Source organism: Mandrillus leucophaeus, unplaced genomic scaffold (genome assembly GCF_000951045.1).
Source record: "Mandrillus leucophaeus isolate KB7577 unplaced genomic scaffold, Mleu.le_1.0 Scaffold279, whole genome shotgun sequence".
Classification (NCBI taxonomy): domain Eukaryota; kingdom Metazoa; phylum Chordata; class Mammalia; order Primates; family Cercopithecidae; genus Mandrillus; species Mandrillus leucophaeus.
In genome coordinates, this window is record NW_012102909.1 from 537,755 (window position 1) to 553,689 (window position 15,935).

At 43.8% G+C, this 15,935-nt stretch overlaps 1 protein-coding gene and 1 pseudogene across 1 annotated transcript in view; one reads left to right on the top strand and one right to left on the bottom strand.

Annotated features, from left to right (window-relative positions):
• Positions 1–9,611: 9,611 nt before the first annotated feature.
• On the top strand, positions 9,612–10,096 carry LOC105543223 (annotated as a pseudogene).
• Positions 10,097–15,607: 5,511 nt separating this feature from the next.
• WDR92 (WD repeat domain 92) overlaps positions 15,608–15,935 on the bottom strand; it is a 138,704-nt gene continuing 138,376 nt past the window's right edge. The window contains 1 exon segment of the mRNA XM_011984990.1: positions 15,608–15,815. Within this exon segment, the coding sequence (XP_011840380.1) occupies positions 15,608–15,815 (208 nt within the window).

Consider the following 15,935-nt stretch of genomic DNA (forward strand, 5'->3'; position numbering starts at 1 on the left):
GCATTCCCCCAATGCGTGCAATGATATTGGACAGTCAACCAAGTGTCCACCCTCCCCCGGCCAAGGAGTAAGTACATGACCCACAAGAGCCACCTGGCCTCTGCCCTGGGAATTTGAGCAGCACAAGGAGGAAATTCAGTTGGAGGTAATTCAAAGACGTAGAGCATGAGTGCCCATCTGCCACACCGAACTCCTGAGCTTCTTTGCTTTCTTTCCTGTCCAAAACCTGATTCTTGAGCTTTCTCCTCAGTTCCACATGCTACCCGAGGTGGCTTTATAAATGCCAACCTGGCAAGGTTGAATTACATTTCCCAGAATTTGCTTTCCTGTATGTTTCCAAGTAGGGTGGGCCATGTAGAAGCTCCTGGTGTGAGATTTGCAGGGTGGAAGTGAAGTGGCAGCAGTTTTTGTAGCTTGCACACCTTGTCACTTTCCACTGGCTCACCGCGTCAGCAGGAGGCAGGGGCTGGGCCTGTAGCTGCTCTACCCTTCTCAGGATCCTCCTTCAGCTTTCCCGACTTCTGAGCCAGACAGGTCTGCTGAGCTCTGTGATGAAGGATCCTGACTTCTGCAGGAGACCCATGCCACCCAAATCAGAGGCACGGTTTCAGTCCCTCCTCACGGTCTCCAGCGGGTGGTTTCCAGCTTGTTCTTGTTCACCGCATCTCTCTGACCCAGCTGCCTGCCCTGCGGACTGCAAGTTCAGCATCAGACCCGAGGGCAAGAGCCTTACAGAGACTGCGTCAGCAGCTCCCACGGATGGGTAAGATCAAATCCTGGTAAGAAGTCCCTAGTGCTGATTCCTGTTACGCTGCTTCCTGGAAGGCAGTGCCATGTGGAACCTCTAAACTATAGCATTCGGAGCTCCAGGAAGGGAAAATTTCAAGTCAAATAGAATTCTATACACCATGTCTTTGGAACCTTCAGCCCTCAAGATTCCAACATCATGACCTCAGTTTCAACACAGTTGTCCTTAGTTCTCATGTCACGCCTTTGATGCTGCCTGTTGTCGAAGCAGTAGAAGCCAACGATGCAATCACTCTCTTGATAGGTGTGGTTCTCAGCATTACAGGCATCTATGCTTGCTTGAAGGTATATGCAGAAAAGAGATATGGACAGATGTGACTTTGAAGGGCTTACTGAATCAAACCGCACCCTGAAAACCTTTGTGCTATTGAGGCTAAACCTGAGCTTTGGTGTCTGACAGTTTCCAAGAATCAGTAAATAAGGGAGTTTTACATTCTTCATTGTTTCCCTGAAATGGGAACAAACAGATACATATATAAAAATTTTTAAAAAATGTTTTCTTTACAACAAATAATGTGCAGAAAAAATGCAGCCTATAATTTGTATTTGCTGTTTAGAAAGGAAGTCAAAGAAGTAAGATGGCTGAAATTGACACAAGTAATATTTCATAGTTTTAGACTTCTCAAAGCATGTGAAATAGGAAGAAGGAAGTTCTTGCCCAGAATCTTAGGAAACCATCACTGTTCAGTTATAATCGCTGCCTCCTGATTCGTTGAGGAGTCTTTTCTCCATATTTTTATTAGATTTTTGTTTTGTTGTCTTTCGAGGTAATATTGTATTTAAATATCAGATAGTCAGCCAAAAAGGGAAACTTCTATCTCTGGGGAAAAAAATGTTTAGAAAAATGTATTTAAGGGCTATGCACAGTGGCTCACGCCTGTAATCCCAGCACTTTGGGAGGCTGAGGCGGGCAGATCACGAGGTCACGAGATTGAGATCATACTGGTTAACACGACGAAACCCTGTCTCTACTAAAAATACAAAAAAAAAAAAAAAAATTAGCCGAGCGTGGTGGCAGGCACCTGTAGTACCAGCTACACAGAAGGCTGAGGCAGGAGAATGGCTTGAACCTGGGAGGCGGAGGTTGCAGTGAGCCGGGATCGTGCCACTGCACTCCAGCCTGGGTAACAGAGCGAGACTCCGTCCCAAAAAAAAAAAAAGAAAAATGTATTCAGTGTATCTAATATTGAAATGAAATGCAGAAAAGATTTAATATTTAAAAAAAAAAAACAAAACACTATAGGCCAGGCACAGTGGCTCATGCCTGTAATCCCAGCACTTTGGGAAGCCAAGGCGGGTGGATCATGAGCTCAGGAGTTCAAGACCATCCTGGCCAACATGGTGAAACCCTGTCTCTACTAAAAATACAATAATTAGCTGGGCATGGTGGCATACACCTGTAATCTCAGCTACTCGGGAGGCTGAGGCAGGAGAATTGCTTGAACTGGGACCCGGATCTGAGAGGTGGAACTTGCAGTGAGCCGAGATTGCACCACTGCACCACTCTAGCCTGGGCTACAGAGCAAGACCCCGTCTCAAAAAATAAAAATAAAAAAATAAAAATAAATAATTAAAAAAACAGAAAAAACGCTATAGACATTGACATAGAAAAGAGATTTAATGTTAAGAAAACAACTTTATATTAACTGAGTAACATCCTCCTGATGAGAAGTACTATAGTAAATACCCATTATATTATTAAAAAAAAAAAAAAAAGAAAGAAAGAGGCCGGTTGCGGTGGCTCACAACTGTAATCCCAGCACTTTGGGCAGCCAAGGTGGGTGGATCACTTGAGGTCAGGAGTTTGAGACCAGCCTGGCCAACATGGTGAAACCCCATCTCTACTAAAAATACAAAAATTAGTCAGGGGTGCTGGCACATGCCTGTAATCACAGCTACTTGGGAGGCTGAGGCAGGAGAATTGCTTGAACCTGGGAGGTGGAGGTTGCAGTGAGCCAAGATGGCGCCATTGCATTTCAGCCTGGGTGAAGAAGCAAGACTCTGCCTAAAAAAAAAAAAAAAAGAAAGAAAAGAAAAGAAAAGAAAAAGAAATCCCTAGTGCTTTGCTTCTCTAATTGATCCCTGACTAATTTACTACCCTAAATCTTCCTAAGAGTCCTCTTTCATGTAAGTTATTCAGAGTCTATTTCTGTTGCTTGCAGCCAAAAAATTCCAACTGTACACATTCCATAATATATAAGAAAATACTTACAAATTATAAAGCACCACATACACGCATGTTCCAATTACATTTGTTAGTACAGACTATGCTGGAAAGATGAAGTCTTGGATCAGACAGACAGATTCAAAACCGAATGCTGCCAGGTCATAGTTGCATGTCTTTGGACAGTTACTTACTTTTACTGAGCCTGTTTCGCCTCTTTAAAAATTTTTACAAGTGAGTAGCTAGTAGTTAGGATTAGGTGTCTGCTATGGTTTAGATATGGTTGGTTTGTCACCACCAAAGCTCATGTTGCAATTTGAGCCCTGATGCGGTGCTGTTGGGGTATCGGGTCCAGTGGGAAGTGTCTGGGTGATAGCGGTGGATCCCTCATAAATGGTTTGGTGCTCTTCTCCCAGTAGTGAGCTCTGTCTCTTGTGAGACTGAATTAGTTCTCATGTGGATTGAATTATTCCCCTGAGAGTGGGTTGTTATAAAGTCAGGAGCCCTTCGGCTTTCCCTCTCTTCTCGTGTGTCTGCTTCCCCTTTGACCTTCTCCACCATCTTGGGAGGCAGCATGAATAAGGGCCCTCACCAGAAAGCAGGGCTGTGTCCTCGAACTTCTCAGCCAGCAGCACTATGAGCTAAATAAACGTCTTTCTTTTATAAATTATCCAGCCTCAGGTATTCTTTTATAGCATCACAAAACGGAGGAAGACAGTCATCCATGCATACAAGGCAAAGCCTAACCTCTCATTGGCTTAAACAAGAAACAAGTATTTTTGTCTATTGTCAAAGTTGTCAAGGTAAACAGCCTAGGGCAGGTATGGTGGCTCCCAAATCACCAGCGACAGACTCCTTATGCTTTTGTTTTTACCCCTCTGGACAATAGGCCCATCTTCATGCTCCACAGTGTCCACACCTTGCTGATAGGGAGACTGGGAAATATAGTCTTTATTCTGTGCTGTGATTAAAATGGGCTCCTGTTGTTGAGGTGGGAGGGGAGCGTGGACATGGGGAGGCAACCTGCTGTTCTGCTGCCACGGAGACAGTAACAGGCTGTGGCGAGAGTGTGGAAATCCCTTCCCTCTCCTCCCCTTTCAGGCTCCTGTGCTCTCTCCCTGTTCTCCCCAGCACCCTTCCGAATGCCAACATTCACTGTGACAACAGTTTGTGATAGGACTTTCATCCTTAAGCCCAAGTAGCAAAATAAATGGAAAAAGTGCTCTGACAACCTCCACTTCTATACAGAAATGGTGAGGTTAAGAGTTTATTATCATGCCTGTAATCCTAGCACTTTGGGAGGCCAAGGCTGGTGGATCACCTGAGGTTAGGAATTCAAGACCAGCCTGGCCAACATGGTGAAACCCCATCTCTACTAAAAATACAAAAATTAGCCGGACACGGTGGCTAATGTCTGTAATCCCGGCTACTCGAGAGGCTGAGGCAAGAGCACCACTTGAACCGGGGTAGTGGAGGTTGGAGTGAGCTGAGGTCATGCCACTGCACTCCAGCCTGGGCAACACAGTGACTCCATCTCAAAACAACAACAACAAACGATAGCACTTACCCCAGAGTTTTGTGGTGGGGATTTAAAAATATAACATATGAGAAACAATATAGTAAGCGCTCCACAAATATTAGCAGCTATTATTATTACTCTTACTGTCAACAGTATCATGTTCAAAAGGTGATCCTGATCAAGACTCTAGAGACAGGCCACTTGTTTCCCTCTGAGTTTACTCTTCACTGCCTTCTTTTTCTTTTCCTTTTTTTGGAGATGGAGTCTCACTCTGTCATCCGGGCTGGAGGGCAGTGGCGTGATCTCGGCTCACTGCAACCTCTGCCTCCCAGGTTCAAGCGATTCTCCTGCCTCAGCCTCCTGAGTAGCTGGAACTACAGGCGCGCCACCACATGCAGCTAATTTTTTGTATTTTTAGTAGAGATGGGGTTTCACCATGTTGGCCAGGCTGGTCTCAAACTCCTGGCCTCAAGTGATCCACCTGCCTTGGCCTCCCAAAGTGATGGGATTACAGGCGTGAGCCACCGCGCCTGGCATACACTGCTTTCTTTAGCTTCCATAACCTCAACAGTGAGCAAGAAAATAAGGCTTCTGACATTCTTCCTAGGAAGCTTCATGGAGCAGATTATAAAATTCATAACATGCCCTAAGTGGCCCATAGTGGATTCGTGGGGACTGTGGCCATCAGGACTCCCCTAGCTGAGGCTTCTCTGTCTGTTTTCTTAGGGCCCGTTAGCCTACGAGCTCTTAGGAGTGCAGGAAGACCCTCTCTTTCCCCCTGGGTGGTAACAAAATTTCCCCTGGTCCCTCGTTCCTGAGCCCTAGTTCAGTTCCTGTGCCGTGCTGGCCAGGTCAGTGCTCAACAGGATTCCAAACCTGTTGGCTGCAAGCACAGACTCCCTCTGAGTGTGAATGTTATCTCTCACCAGATAAGGCAGGTGCTCGGCCCAGATCAAACACTTGTTTATCTACAGGGTGGTGAGAGCCAAAACTCTGCTTCTGTTTCTCCCTGGGGGTTTATTTGCTTACCCTTATCACCTCTGAGCAGTGGTGTTGTTTGCATAGAGTTCTCGGTTTCTGGCTTGTTAAATTGAGAGGCACCCCAGCTTCTTGGAGGGATCGGAGTGTTGAGCGACTCCTCAGGGAGGTGCAGGAGAACAGCACTGGATGACGGGTCAGGAGATGAGGGTCTGCGTCCGTCTTCAAATGCAGAAATTGAGAGCAGAGTTCTCGAAGGCCTCTTCCAGCACTGACGTTTTCTGACCATGAAAGCCTTGGGCGTGATAAAGAAGAAAAGTTGAAGACTTAAAAGGAGGAAGTGTGAGCGTCTTCAGCCTCCTGTGTGAGGGAGAACTGTAAGTCTCTTTTGACCACAGTTTATTTTGTGTTGCTTCTTTTAGCTGCATGGTCCATAAGCCAAAGGTGAGCAGGTGGAGGGCTGCTAGTCACTAACTTGGTAGTGCAGAAATGGCTTTTAAAAACAGTGGCTATATGGCTGGGCACGGTGGTTCATGCCTGTAATCCAAGGCAGGCAGATCACCTGAGGTCGGGAGTTCGAGACCAGTCTGACCAACACAGAGAAACCCCGTCTCTCCTAAAAATGCAAAATTAGCCGGGCATGGTGACGGATGCCTGTAATCCCAGCCACTCGGGAGGCTGAGGCAGGAGAATTGCTTGAACCTGGGAGGCAGAGGTTGCATTGAGCCGAGATTGTGCCATTGCACTCCAGCCTGGGCAACAAGAGCAAAACTCCGTGTCAAAAAAAAAAAAAAAAAAAAGTAGCTATATCCCACGTGAATCTGGAAAGCAAAGAAGATGGGGAGAAATTCTAAAATTCCTGCAGGAAGTTTAGTGATGGTATAAAGAAGTCTTTACTCTGAGAAATACTTCATTAAAATCAGAACTTACAGAATAAATGGTTGGTGGAAGATAGAGGCATGTGCTATTTACTTTACAAAATAGTTCCTCACTTTATAAAAAGCCAAATATTTTCTCTTGGAAGTCAGCCTTGTGATGCTACCAGTAAGACTGAATCTATAATAAAGCTAACGATCCAACTTTTGGTTAAAAAACCCATTCTGCAAAAACAAGCATAGGCATGCTATGCAGTGCTGTTATATACGAAGTGGGTTTTTTTCATAAACACAATCACATTTTTTATTGGAAGACATTTCTGTAAGATAATGTTTTTCTCAAGGTCCAATTTGGCTTGCGTGCCTCCTGGGAATTAAAAAAGGACAGATTTTTCCAGCCGCATTTGAAAGACAAATTCCGTGTCCTTGTGATGAAAGGTCTGCAATGCCCACACCTCCCACAAGGGGGCAGCGCACCACTGGGTCTTCAGTTACAAGGACGGCCTGGGGTTCCGAACGCGCGGCTGGAGGGGGGCCTCCTTCACAGAGGAAGAAAATCCACTGCAAGTCGAGAAGAGGCGGACCTGATGTACCACGACATAATTGAATTTCATGTCTCACGAACTCTGTGTATTTGCCAGAAACTTTTGGGCTGTTCTCATTCAAAAAAGGATGAAATCATTTTGTGTGTTGAACAGTCCTTAGACATTCCCAGAAAAAAAAAATATATTTTTTTTCATGTATATATACAAAGTGTATCCAGCTAAATCACAAGCAAAAGTGATTTTAAGCAGGTACCAAGACATGCCGGATCATAAAGACACTGTTCTCCTTTCAAGCTCCTTTGGTGAGTTTATGGACACGCATGAGGTAAGCTGCGCCGTTCATGTTCTACTGCGTGTGACTCTGTACTGACCTTGAGTGGAAAAGGTATTTGGGATTCGAAAAAAGTTATTATTAAGTAAAAATAAATTCGCAAGAAAAGAAATGTAGTATGAAAGATCCATTTGAGTGTTTAGGGGGAGTTTTCCTTTCCTATTTTTGTACTGGGCTGGGCTTGCATTGATGCACATAAAGGATAATAAAAGTAACTTAAAAAACCAAGGGATTCCATGGTGTCTAGTTTACAACAGCTGATGGAGAAGATACAATTGCCAAAAGGGAGTATTGGGTGCCAGGACCCAGCTCTGGCCTAAAGCAGCACGCATTGGTTGCGCCCTAGTTGTCACCTCATGGGAGGAGCAGCCAGGAAGGCTGTGTTTGACGGCTCTGTCAGGCCACAGCAGAATCCAGCTACCCCTCCCAACATCCATTTCCCTGCTTCCTCAGTACCAGAACTCCCAAACGCTGGCCAGGTATATGATTGCACACAATCAGGTTTATTCTTCTCAGTCTCACTGTGATAGGTGTGAACACAGGACCAAATCATGTTCAATGGATACAAGCAAAAGTGTTCTTCAAAGTGGCAAGATGTTCTTTTTCTTACTTTTCCTACTTTTCTGCTGTCTGGAATGTGGATGTGATGGTTCAACTGGAACAGGCACACTGTTCCATGAGAATGGCGGGGGAAGAAGACACAGGGCAGCAGGTCCCTGGTCACTGTCGAGCCACTAGAGTAGCCCAGACTGCTTACCTAGATTTTGATGAGAGACATAAAAAAAAAATGTATATTTTGGGTTTTCAGTTACTTGCAGCTCAACCTAACCCTAATCAATAACAATGCCTTCAGAAAACAGGCCAGGGGTTAAGATGGACTTTTTTTTCTAATTACTTATCATTTTAATCACCAATCAACATTTTCATTTATTTATTTATTTATTTATTTGTTTTTGAGACAGGGTCTCTCATTTTGCTCAGACTGGAGTGCAGTGGCACGGTCACCACTCACTGCAGCTTCAACCTCCTGGGCTCAAGTGATCCTCCTGCCTCAGCCTCCCAAGCAGCTGGGACTATAAGCTGTGGTACCACACCCAGCTACTTTTTTAAAAAAAATTTTCTGTAGAGACAAGTGTCTCACTATGTTGCCCAGGCTGGTCTTGAACTCCTGGCCTCCCAAAGTGCTAGGATTACAAGCATAAGCCACTGTGCCTGGCCCAACATTTATTAAATGTTGTATAAAGGGGCCAGGGGCAGTGGCTCATGCTTATAATTCCAGCACTTTGGGAGGCCAAGACAGGCAGATCACTTGAGGTGAGGAGTTTGAGACTAGCCTGGCCAACATGGCAAAACCCCATCCCTACTAAAAATAAAAAAATTAGCTGCACGTGGTGGCACATGCCTGTAATCCCAGCTACTTGGGAGCCTGAGGTGGGAGAAGTGCTTGAACCCAGGAGGCGGAGGTTGCGGTGAGCTGAGATCATGCCACTGCACTCTTCCTGGGTGACACAGTGAGACTCAATCTCAATTAAAATTAAAAAAAAAAGTGTTGTATAAAGGGTATTGCTGAGTGATCTGGTTTTAAGTTGGCTTAGGGATAGAGCTGGATCACAACACCATAAGCAAAGCTCAGTTGTTAAAGAATACTTCATAAAATTGATCCATGACTATATAAATGCAGCTGTATTTGGTCACAGCCCTTTTACCTAGAATCTCCTCTTATGCTCTAAGTTAAAAACACAAAATCCTGTTCCTTATTTCAAGCTTGATGTTTGATGTAAAATATACAAAACCTATGGACAACTGCATTCATGGCCATGGCACTGTGAGGATAATCTGCATCTGCTTCCTCTGTGCTGTTCTACTAACAACCATTTTTCTGGTTCTGGAGTTGAGGACAAGGGTTTAGCCTCTAGATCCCTACACAGTGACAAAGATTCACAGAGTTTTCTTACTGCCACTTGTTCATCCTAAACCTGGTAGGGAAAACTGATGGTTAAAGAATTTCTCACCACTCCAGGCAATATGCAGGTACTTAGGGTGGAATAACAGAGGACATTGTCCTAGCAGCTCTGAGTCCTCAGCTGGTTGGACATGGGACAGGACTTCTGTCAGCAGGTCCTGATAAGTCTGAGGGCAGCATGGGCCCAGTGCCCCCAAGCTCTCAGAAGAGCAGCATTAGGCCCCATTTTATTGGGACGGCTGGGTATGGCCCTGAGAATGGTGCCTGGCAGTCTAGTCTCATCCAAAGCAGGGAGGTGGGGCTCCACAACACAGTGAGAGTGGCCAGACATTCAGAGATAGAGGCTTCCTGGGTAAGTGTAACCAACCCGCCTTTTAAAAAACATAGCTAGCAGATGCTGACGCCGCCAGGAGCCCAGTACTACCAGCCATGGTCATCTCCACCGTGTTCTTCAAAATCGCCATTGACGGTGAGCCCTCGGGCCGCATCTCCATCGAGCTGTTTGCAGACAATATTTCAAAGACAGCAGAAAACTTCTGTGCTCTGAGCACTGGAGAGAAAGGATTTGGGTACAAGGGTTCCTGCTTTCACAGAATTATTCCAGGGTCTATGTGTCAGGGTGGTGACTTCACACACCATAATGGCACCGGTCCATCTATGGGGAGAAATTTGATGACGAGAACTTCATCCTAGAACACAGAGGTTCTGGCATCTTGTCCATAGCAAATGCTGGGCCCAACACAGACGGTTCCCAGTTTTTCATCTGCACTGCCAAGACTGAGTGGTTGGATGGCGAGCATGTGGTCTTTGGCAAGGTGAAAGAAGGCATGAAGATTGTGGAGGCCATGGAGCGCTCTCGGTCCAGGAACGGCAAGACCAGCAAGATCACCATTGCTAACTGTGGACATCTCTAATCAGTGTGACTCATGTTTTGTCTTAACCACCAGACTATTCCTTCTGTAGCCCAGGAGAGCACCCTTCCACCCCACTTGCTCATAGTATCCTAGAATCTTTGTGCTCTTGCTGCAGTTCCATGCTTTCCTTATTCCCTTCCATGCCTAGCTGGATGAATTGCAGAGTTAAGTTTATGATTATGAAATAAAAACTAAATAATAACAACAGCAACAAAAACATAGCTAAAAGCCAATTGCCCACATATTTTTCAAACGAGCCATAGCACCTGATTGCAGACTGCTATGTTATAATCAGGTTGCACAAGCCAGCTTCATATCTGAAGCCTGCATGTCGCACTTACTTTAGAGGACAGTCTGGTGGTCAAAAGAAAAAAAAAAAAAGTCATTACAAAGTAGCATTTCCCTGGAAGGTTCCCCGCCACCCCCATGAGAATTATTCCAGAAATCCCTTACTAAAACAGTCTACAATTTACCACCACACCCAGCAAAGTTAAAGAATGGAAACATATTTGCAGTAAAAAGTGCACAATAGCCTAGAGCTTCATGGTTCTGAGACTGGTTTTTTTTTTTTTTAGGCTTCACTAAGGCCTGGATGCATTATTCTAAATACTGTCAACACCTGTCTCTAATTCCACTCTCACAGAAAGACTTCAAAACAATTACACAGAATCTCAGATAAATGGACACGAAGAAGGTTCTCAGTTGGCAAACCTAGGCATTTTGGCACCTAAGGGTTCATCCCTCACTACATATGAATGAAGCGCCATTTTGGTTTTTGCATCAGTTTGGTTTATATGGTCTAGTGCTGGAGAGCCTCATCATTTCCTGGCATACTGAAACACAAAGCCACGGGCTGGGGGAGAGGGGTGTCCAGTGACTCCTGGTCCAGGAGGCTACCTGTTTTTCACTCTCTAGATTCAGGAGAGTAAATACTTTTTATCTCACTTGCCAGCAGTTGGTAGTGGCTCCTAGCGGAGTGTCATAAAGCTTGTGAGGCTCAGGGAGAATGAGTGGCATGATTGATTAGTCGTGTCTGCAACAAATTAGGGGCAGGGAGGGGTGTATGTAGATGGGTGGAATAGGAGTATCTGCATTTGAAGCAATGCATTTCATCAATTCGAATGAGAACATCCTTCTGTCCATTCATGCATCTTTGAAATTAGGATGAATCTTATAATCACTGCACCAGATTGTCTTTTCTAAAACTAGCCACAGTATTTCAAAGTCTCACATGCTTTTTTTTTTTCTTGAGACAGGGTCTCACTCTGTCGCACAGGCTGGAGTCCAGTGGCATGATCTCAGCTCACTACACGCCTTCACCTCCCAGGTTCAAGCAATTCTCCCACCTCAGCCTCCCAAGTAACTGGGATTACAGGGGTGTATGACCACGCCCAGCTAATTTTTGTATTTTTAGTGGAGACGGGGTTTCACCATGTTGGCCAGATTGGTCTCAAACTTCTGACCTCAGGTGATCCACCTGCCCTGGCATTCCAAAGTGCTGGGATTCCAGGCATGAGCCACCACAACCAGCTCACATGCTTTTTTGGAACCTAGTCAAGACCCCATCAAAAAGTAGAATTTACTTCATCTCCACAAAAAATTTTAAAAATGTAGCTGGGCGTGGCAGCACACACCTGTAGTCCCAGCTACTCTGGTAGCTGAGGTGGGAGGATTCCTTAAGCCCAGGTCGAGGCTGCAGTGAGCTATGATGGCGCCACTGCACTCCAGCCTGGGCAGCATAGCAACAGAGTAAGACCTTGTCTCTCTCTCTCTCTCTTTCTGTCTCTCTCTCACACACACACACACACACAGAAAAAGGAAGTAGAATTTATGTCCTCTGCCCTTGAACTTGGGATAGGAGGTTGTGATTGCCTCAACTAATAGAGTGTGGCAAAGTGATGCTAAGTAAATTATGAAGCTAGGTCATTAATAAAACAAGATAGCTTCTGCCTGGTGTTTTCCTGGGATGCTCACCCTTGGAACCTGGCCACCATGCTCAGAAACCCTATGCCATGTGGTGAGCTCTGCCCCTGCTTCTCAGATCTGGTTGAGGTCCCAGCTAACAGCCAGCACCAACCTGCAAGTAGTATGAGTGAGTGCCATCTTGGAAGCAGGTCCACTAGCCTTTAGTAGAGCTGCCTGCCTCACGCTATCTGGAGCACAGATGAGGCTTCCTTGCTGAACCCTGTCCAAATCAGACTCCTAAGCAAAATAAATGATCGTTAGTATTATAAGATATGAAGGTCTGCAGTGGTTTGTTATACAGCAATAGACAACTGAAATAATCGTGGTCAGCCAGGCTGCAGTCTTGACAGTTGTCACTGCCTGCACGTATGTATACACAAAAACATGTTGAAGAAGCGTAAGTAAATTGAAAGAAATCCCCAAAGGCAATAGTGGAACATGTTTTAAAGAAATGCTACATACCAACATTTTTATGCACAAACGACAATATTATTATTATTATTATTCTTTTTTTTTTTTTTTTTGAGATGGAGTCTCGCTCTGTCGCCCAGGTTGGAGTGCAGTGGCCGAATCTTAGCTCACTGCAAGCTCCGCCTCCCGGGTTTACGCCATTCTCCTGCCTCAGCCTCCCGAGTAGCTGGGACTACAGGCGCCCGCCACCTCGCCTGGCTACTTTTTTGTATTTTTTAGTAGAGACGGGGTTTCACCGTGTTAGCCAGGATGGTCTCGATCTCCTGACCTCGTGATCCGCCCGTCTCAGCCTCCCAAAGTGCTGGGATTACAGGCTTGAGCCACTGCGCCCGGCAGAAACGACAATATTATAAGGAAAACCATGAACACTGATGGCTCTGAATTCAAAAAGTGATTTAGAAGAATTAAACTCTGAATATGAAGGAATCCGAGGAATAGCATACCAAATTTATTTTGTATAAATTTTCCTCTATTTTAATTTTTTTATTTCCATAAGTTTGGGGGAAACAAGTGGTATTTGGGTACATGAGTAAGTTATTTAGTGGTGATTTGTGAGATTTTGGTGCGCCCATCACCCGAGCAGTATACACTGAACCTGATTTGTAGTCTCTTATCCCTCATCCCCTTCCCATCTTTCCCCAAGTCCCCAAAGCCCATTGTGTCATTCTTATGCCTCTGCATCCTCATAGCTTAGCTCCCACTTAGGAGAAATGCAATGTTTGGTTTTCCATTCCTGAGTTACTTTACTTAGGATAATAGTCTCCTGTATATATTTTTCTTTTTAAGGATGCACACAAGTGATACATAATGGAAAAAAATCTATGTGTAAATAAAAAGAACACTCAATTAATATAAAGCAAACAGTAAGTGATAAAAAAAAAAACCATTTTATCATAGTTTCATCATATCAGCCTAGCATCAGTGGTATCAATGATATCTTAGATTTAATGAAATACAGGTGTTTATTGTTGACTCTATTATATTACCAAATACAAGTGTCCTAGGAGAGATTTCCACAAATTTTCCATTTTTTCTTTGCAAATTAAGAAAAAGCAGATATAAACTTTTTAAAAGTTCAATTTAATTTTTACTTTCATAATTATATCCCATTGTTCTATAAAACATTGGGGCTGGGTGCGGTGGCTCACACCTGTAATCCCAACACTTTGGGAGGCTAAGGTGGGCGGATCATGAGGTCAGGAGTTCAAGACCAGCCTGGCCAACATGGCGAAACCCCATCTCTACTAAATATACAAAAATTAGCAGGACATGGTGGCACATGCCTGTAATCCCAGCTACTCGGGAGACTGAGGCAGGAGAATTGCTTGAACCCAGGAGGCAGAGGTTGCAGTAAGCCAAGATCGTGACATTGCACTCCCGCCTGGGCGACAGAGCAAGACTCCGTCTCAAAAAAAAAAAAAAATGGAAACAACAACCAAAAAATGCTTAATTTTCTCAACTTAATATTCCAAACAAGTGACTCTCCATGATCACTTGAAATCACATACATTTTACATATTATGAATGTTTTAGTTGGCTCCGTTTTCTTGAATGGCATAGCATCAGTGGTATCGATGACATCTTAGATTTCATAAAATACAGGTATTTATTGTTGTTGACTCTATTACCAAATACAAGTGTTCTAAGAGAGACTTCTGCGAAGTTTCCTTTTTTTCACTGCAAACTTTTAAAAAACTTGCAGATATAAGCTTTTTTAAAGTTCAATTTAATTTTTATCTTCACAATTATATCCACAGCATTATTCTATAAAACACTGGGAAACTAAAAAAAAAAAAAACCTTAATTTTCTTAATATTTCAAATAAGTGACTCTCCATGATCCCCTGAAATCACATATATTTCACATATTATGAATGTTTTAGGTGGCTGAATTCTCTTCAGTGGAGGTGGGGGAGGGTAGGCTTAATGAAAGTGTGATAAAGTCAATAATTCCAAAGGCTTAAAGATAAGGTGAACATTAAAGAAACAAAGTGAATTAACTACTAATTAAGCATTTATAAAGCAAAATGATGTGACAATGTTAACTTTATTACTACTGTTAACAGAATCAAAGCTTCTGTAGATCTCAAAAACAAGTTTATTCATAAAATGCATTTTTAAAGTATGACCAAAAATAAGACTACAAAACCCCTACAATCTTGTACATTTCACCACCACTTACCACAGTCAATAACCAAAAGTCTCACCAATTCAATTCCTGTATTTTAAGTAAAAAAGAGCTTTATAAATCATAGCATTTTGTTTTATGAATTAAATTGCTGAAAATAGTTACCCAAATCTAGACCAACCGTGCCACTTTGAGAGAGAGAGAGATAAATATATATTTTTTTTAAGACAGAGTCTCACTCTGTCACCAGGGCTGGAGTGCAGTGGTGCGATCTCGGCTCACTGCAACCTCCACCTCCCGGAGTAGCTGGGATTACAGGCGCCCGCCACTACGCCCAGCTAATTTTTTGTATTTTTAGTAGAGATAGGGTTTCATCATGTTGGCCAGGCTGGTCTCGAATTACTGACCTCGTGATTCGCCCGCCTAAGCCTCCCAAAGTGCTGGAATTACAGGCGTGAGTTACCATGCCTGGCCCACCATTTTGATATTTTATACAATAATATTATGTCCAGAAACTTACTGACACTGAAATCTCTCAAAATGTATTTCTGAAGGTTAATTCCGTTTTTCCAAGGCAAACTCTTTTAAACCAAATGAAATGATTCCCACCACAACATTATAGACACTAAAACATAACACAAGCATAAAGATAAAATATGGTACTTCACGGACACAGAACAAATCTGAAATATGTTTAATTATAGACAACTATTGACTTAGAAATGGAAGGGAGAAGAAGAGCACTGGCCCTGGAGACAGTTTACTCCGTGCTTCTGATACCCACGCGCAGCAGCAAGCAAGTTGGCAAACACGCCCCAGGAGAGGCTGGAGGCTGGCCCAGGGGCTTGTGTCTGGGCGCTTTTGTCATCAGCCAAATCCAGCTTTGTTCAATGAGGGTCAGAGGATTCCAGAACCTATCTTAAATTCTGTGAGTCCAAAGTCTTGAAGTCAAATTTTATGGAGTTTCGTAACGATTAGTACTCTCACCGTTTGGTCAAATGAACTACAGACGCAAAGACCCCTTTTATCTGGACTCCAATCCAAACTCGAAATGGGCTGGGTGGACAACGTAACATTCTGCAGAAGGCTTACAGAACCTGCGACTCCCATTTCTATTCCCTCAGAATCTTTCTTTGACCGCTGAATAGGGTATTCACTGAAAACAAGATCAAAGTAAGAGCGCGTAAATCTTAGCTTTCACCATTTTATTTCTACACATACACTTCAATGACTCTATTTCTCAGTTGGTTACTGGGACTAATAAATACTTACAGAA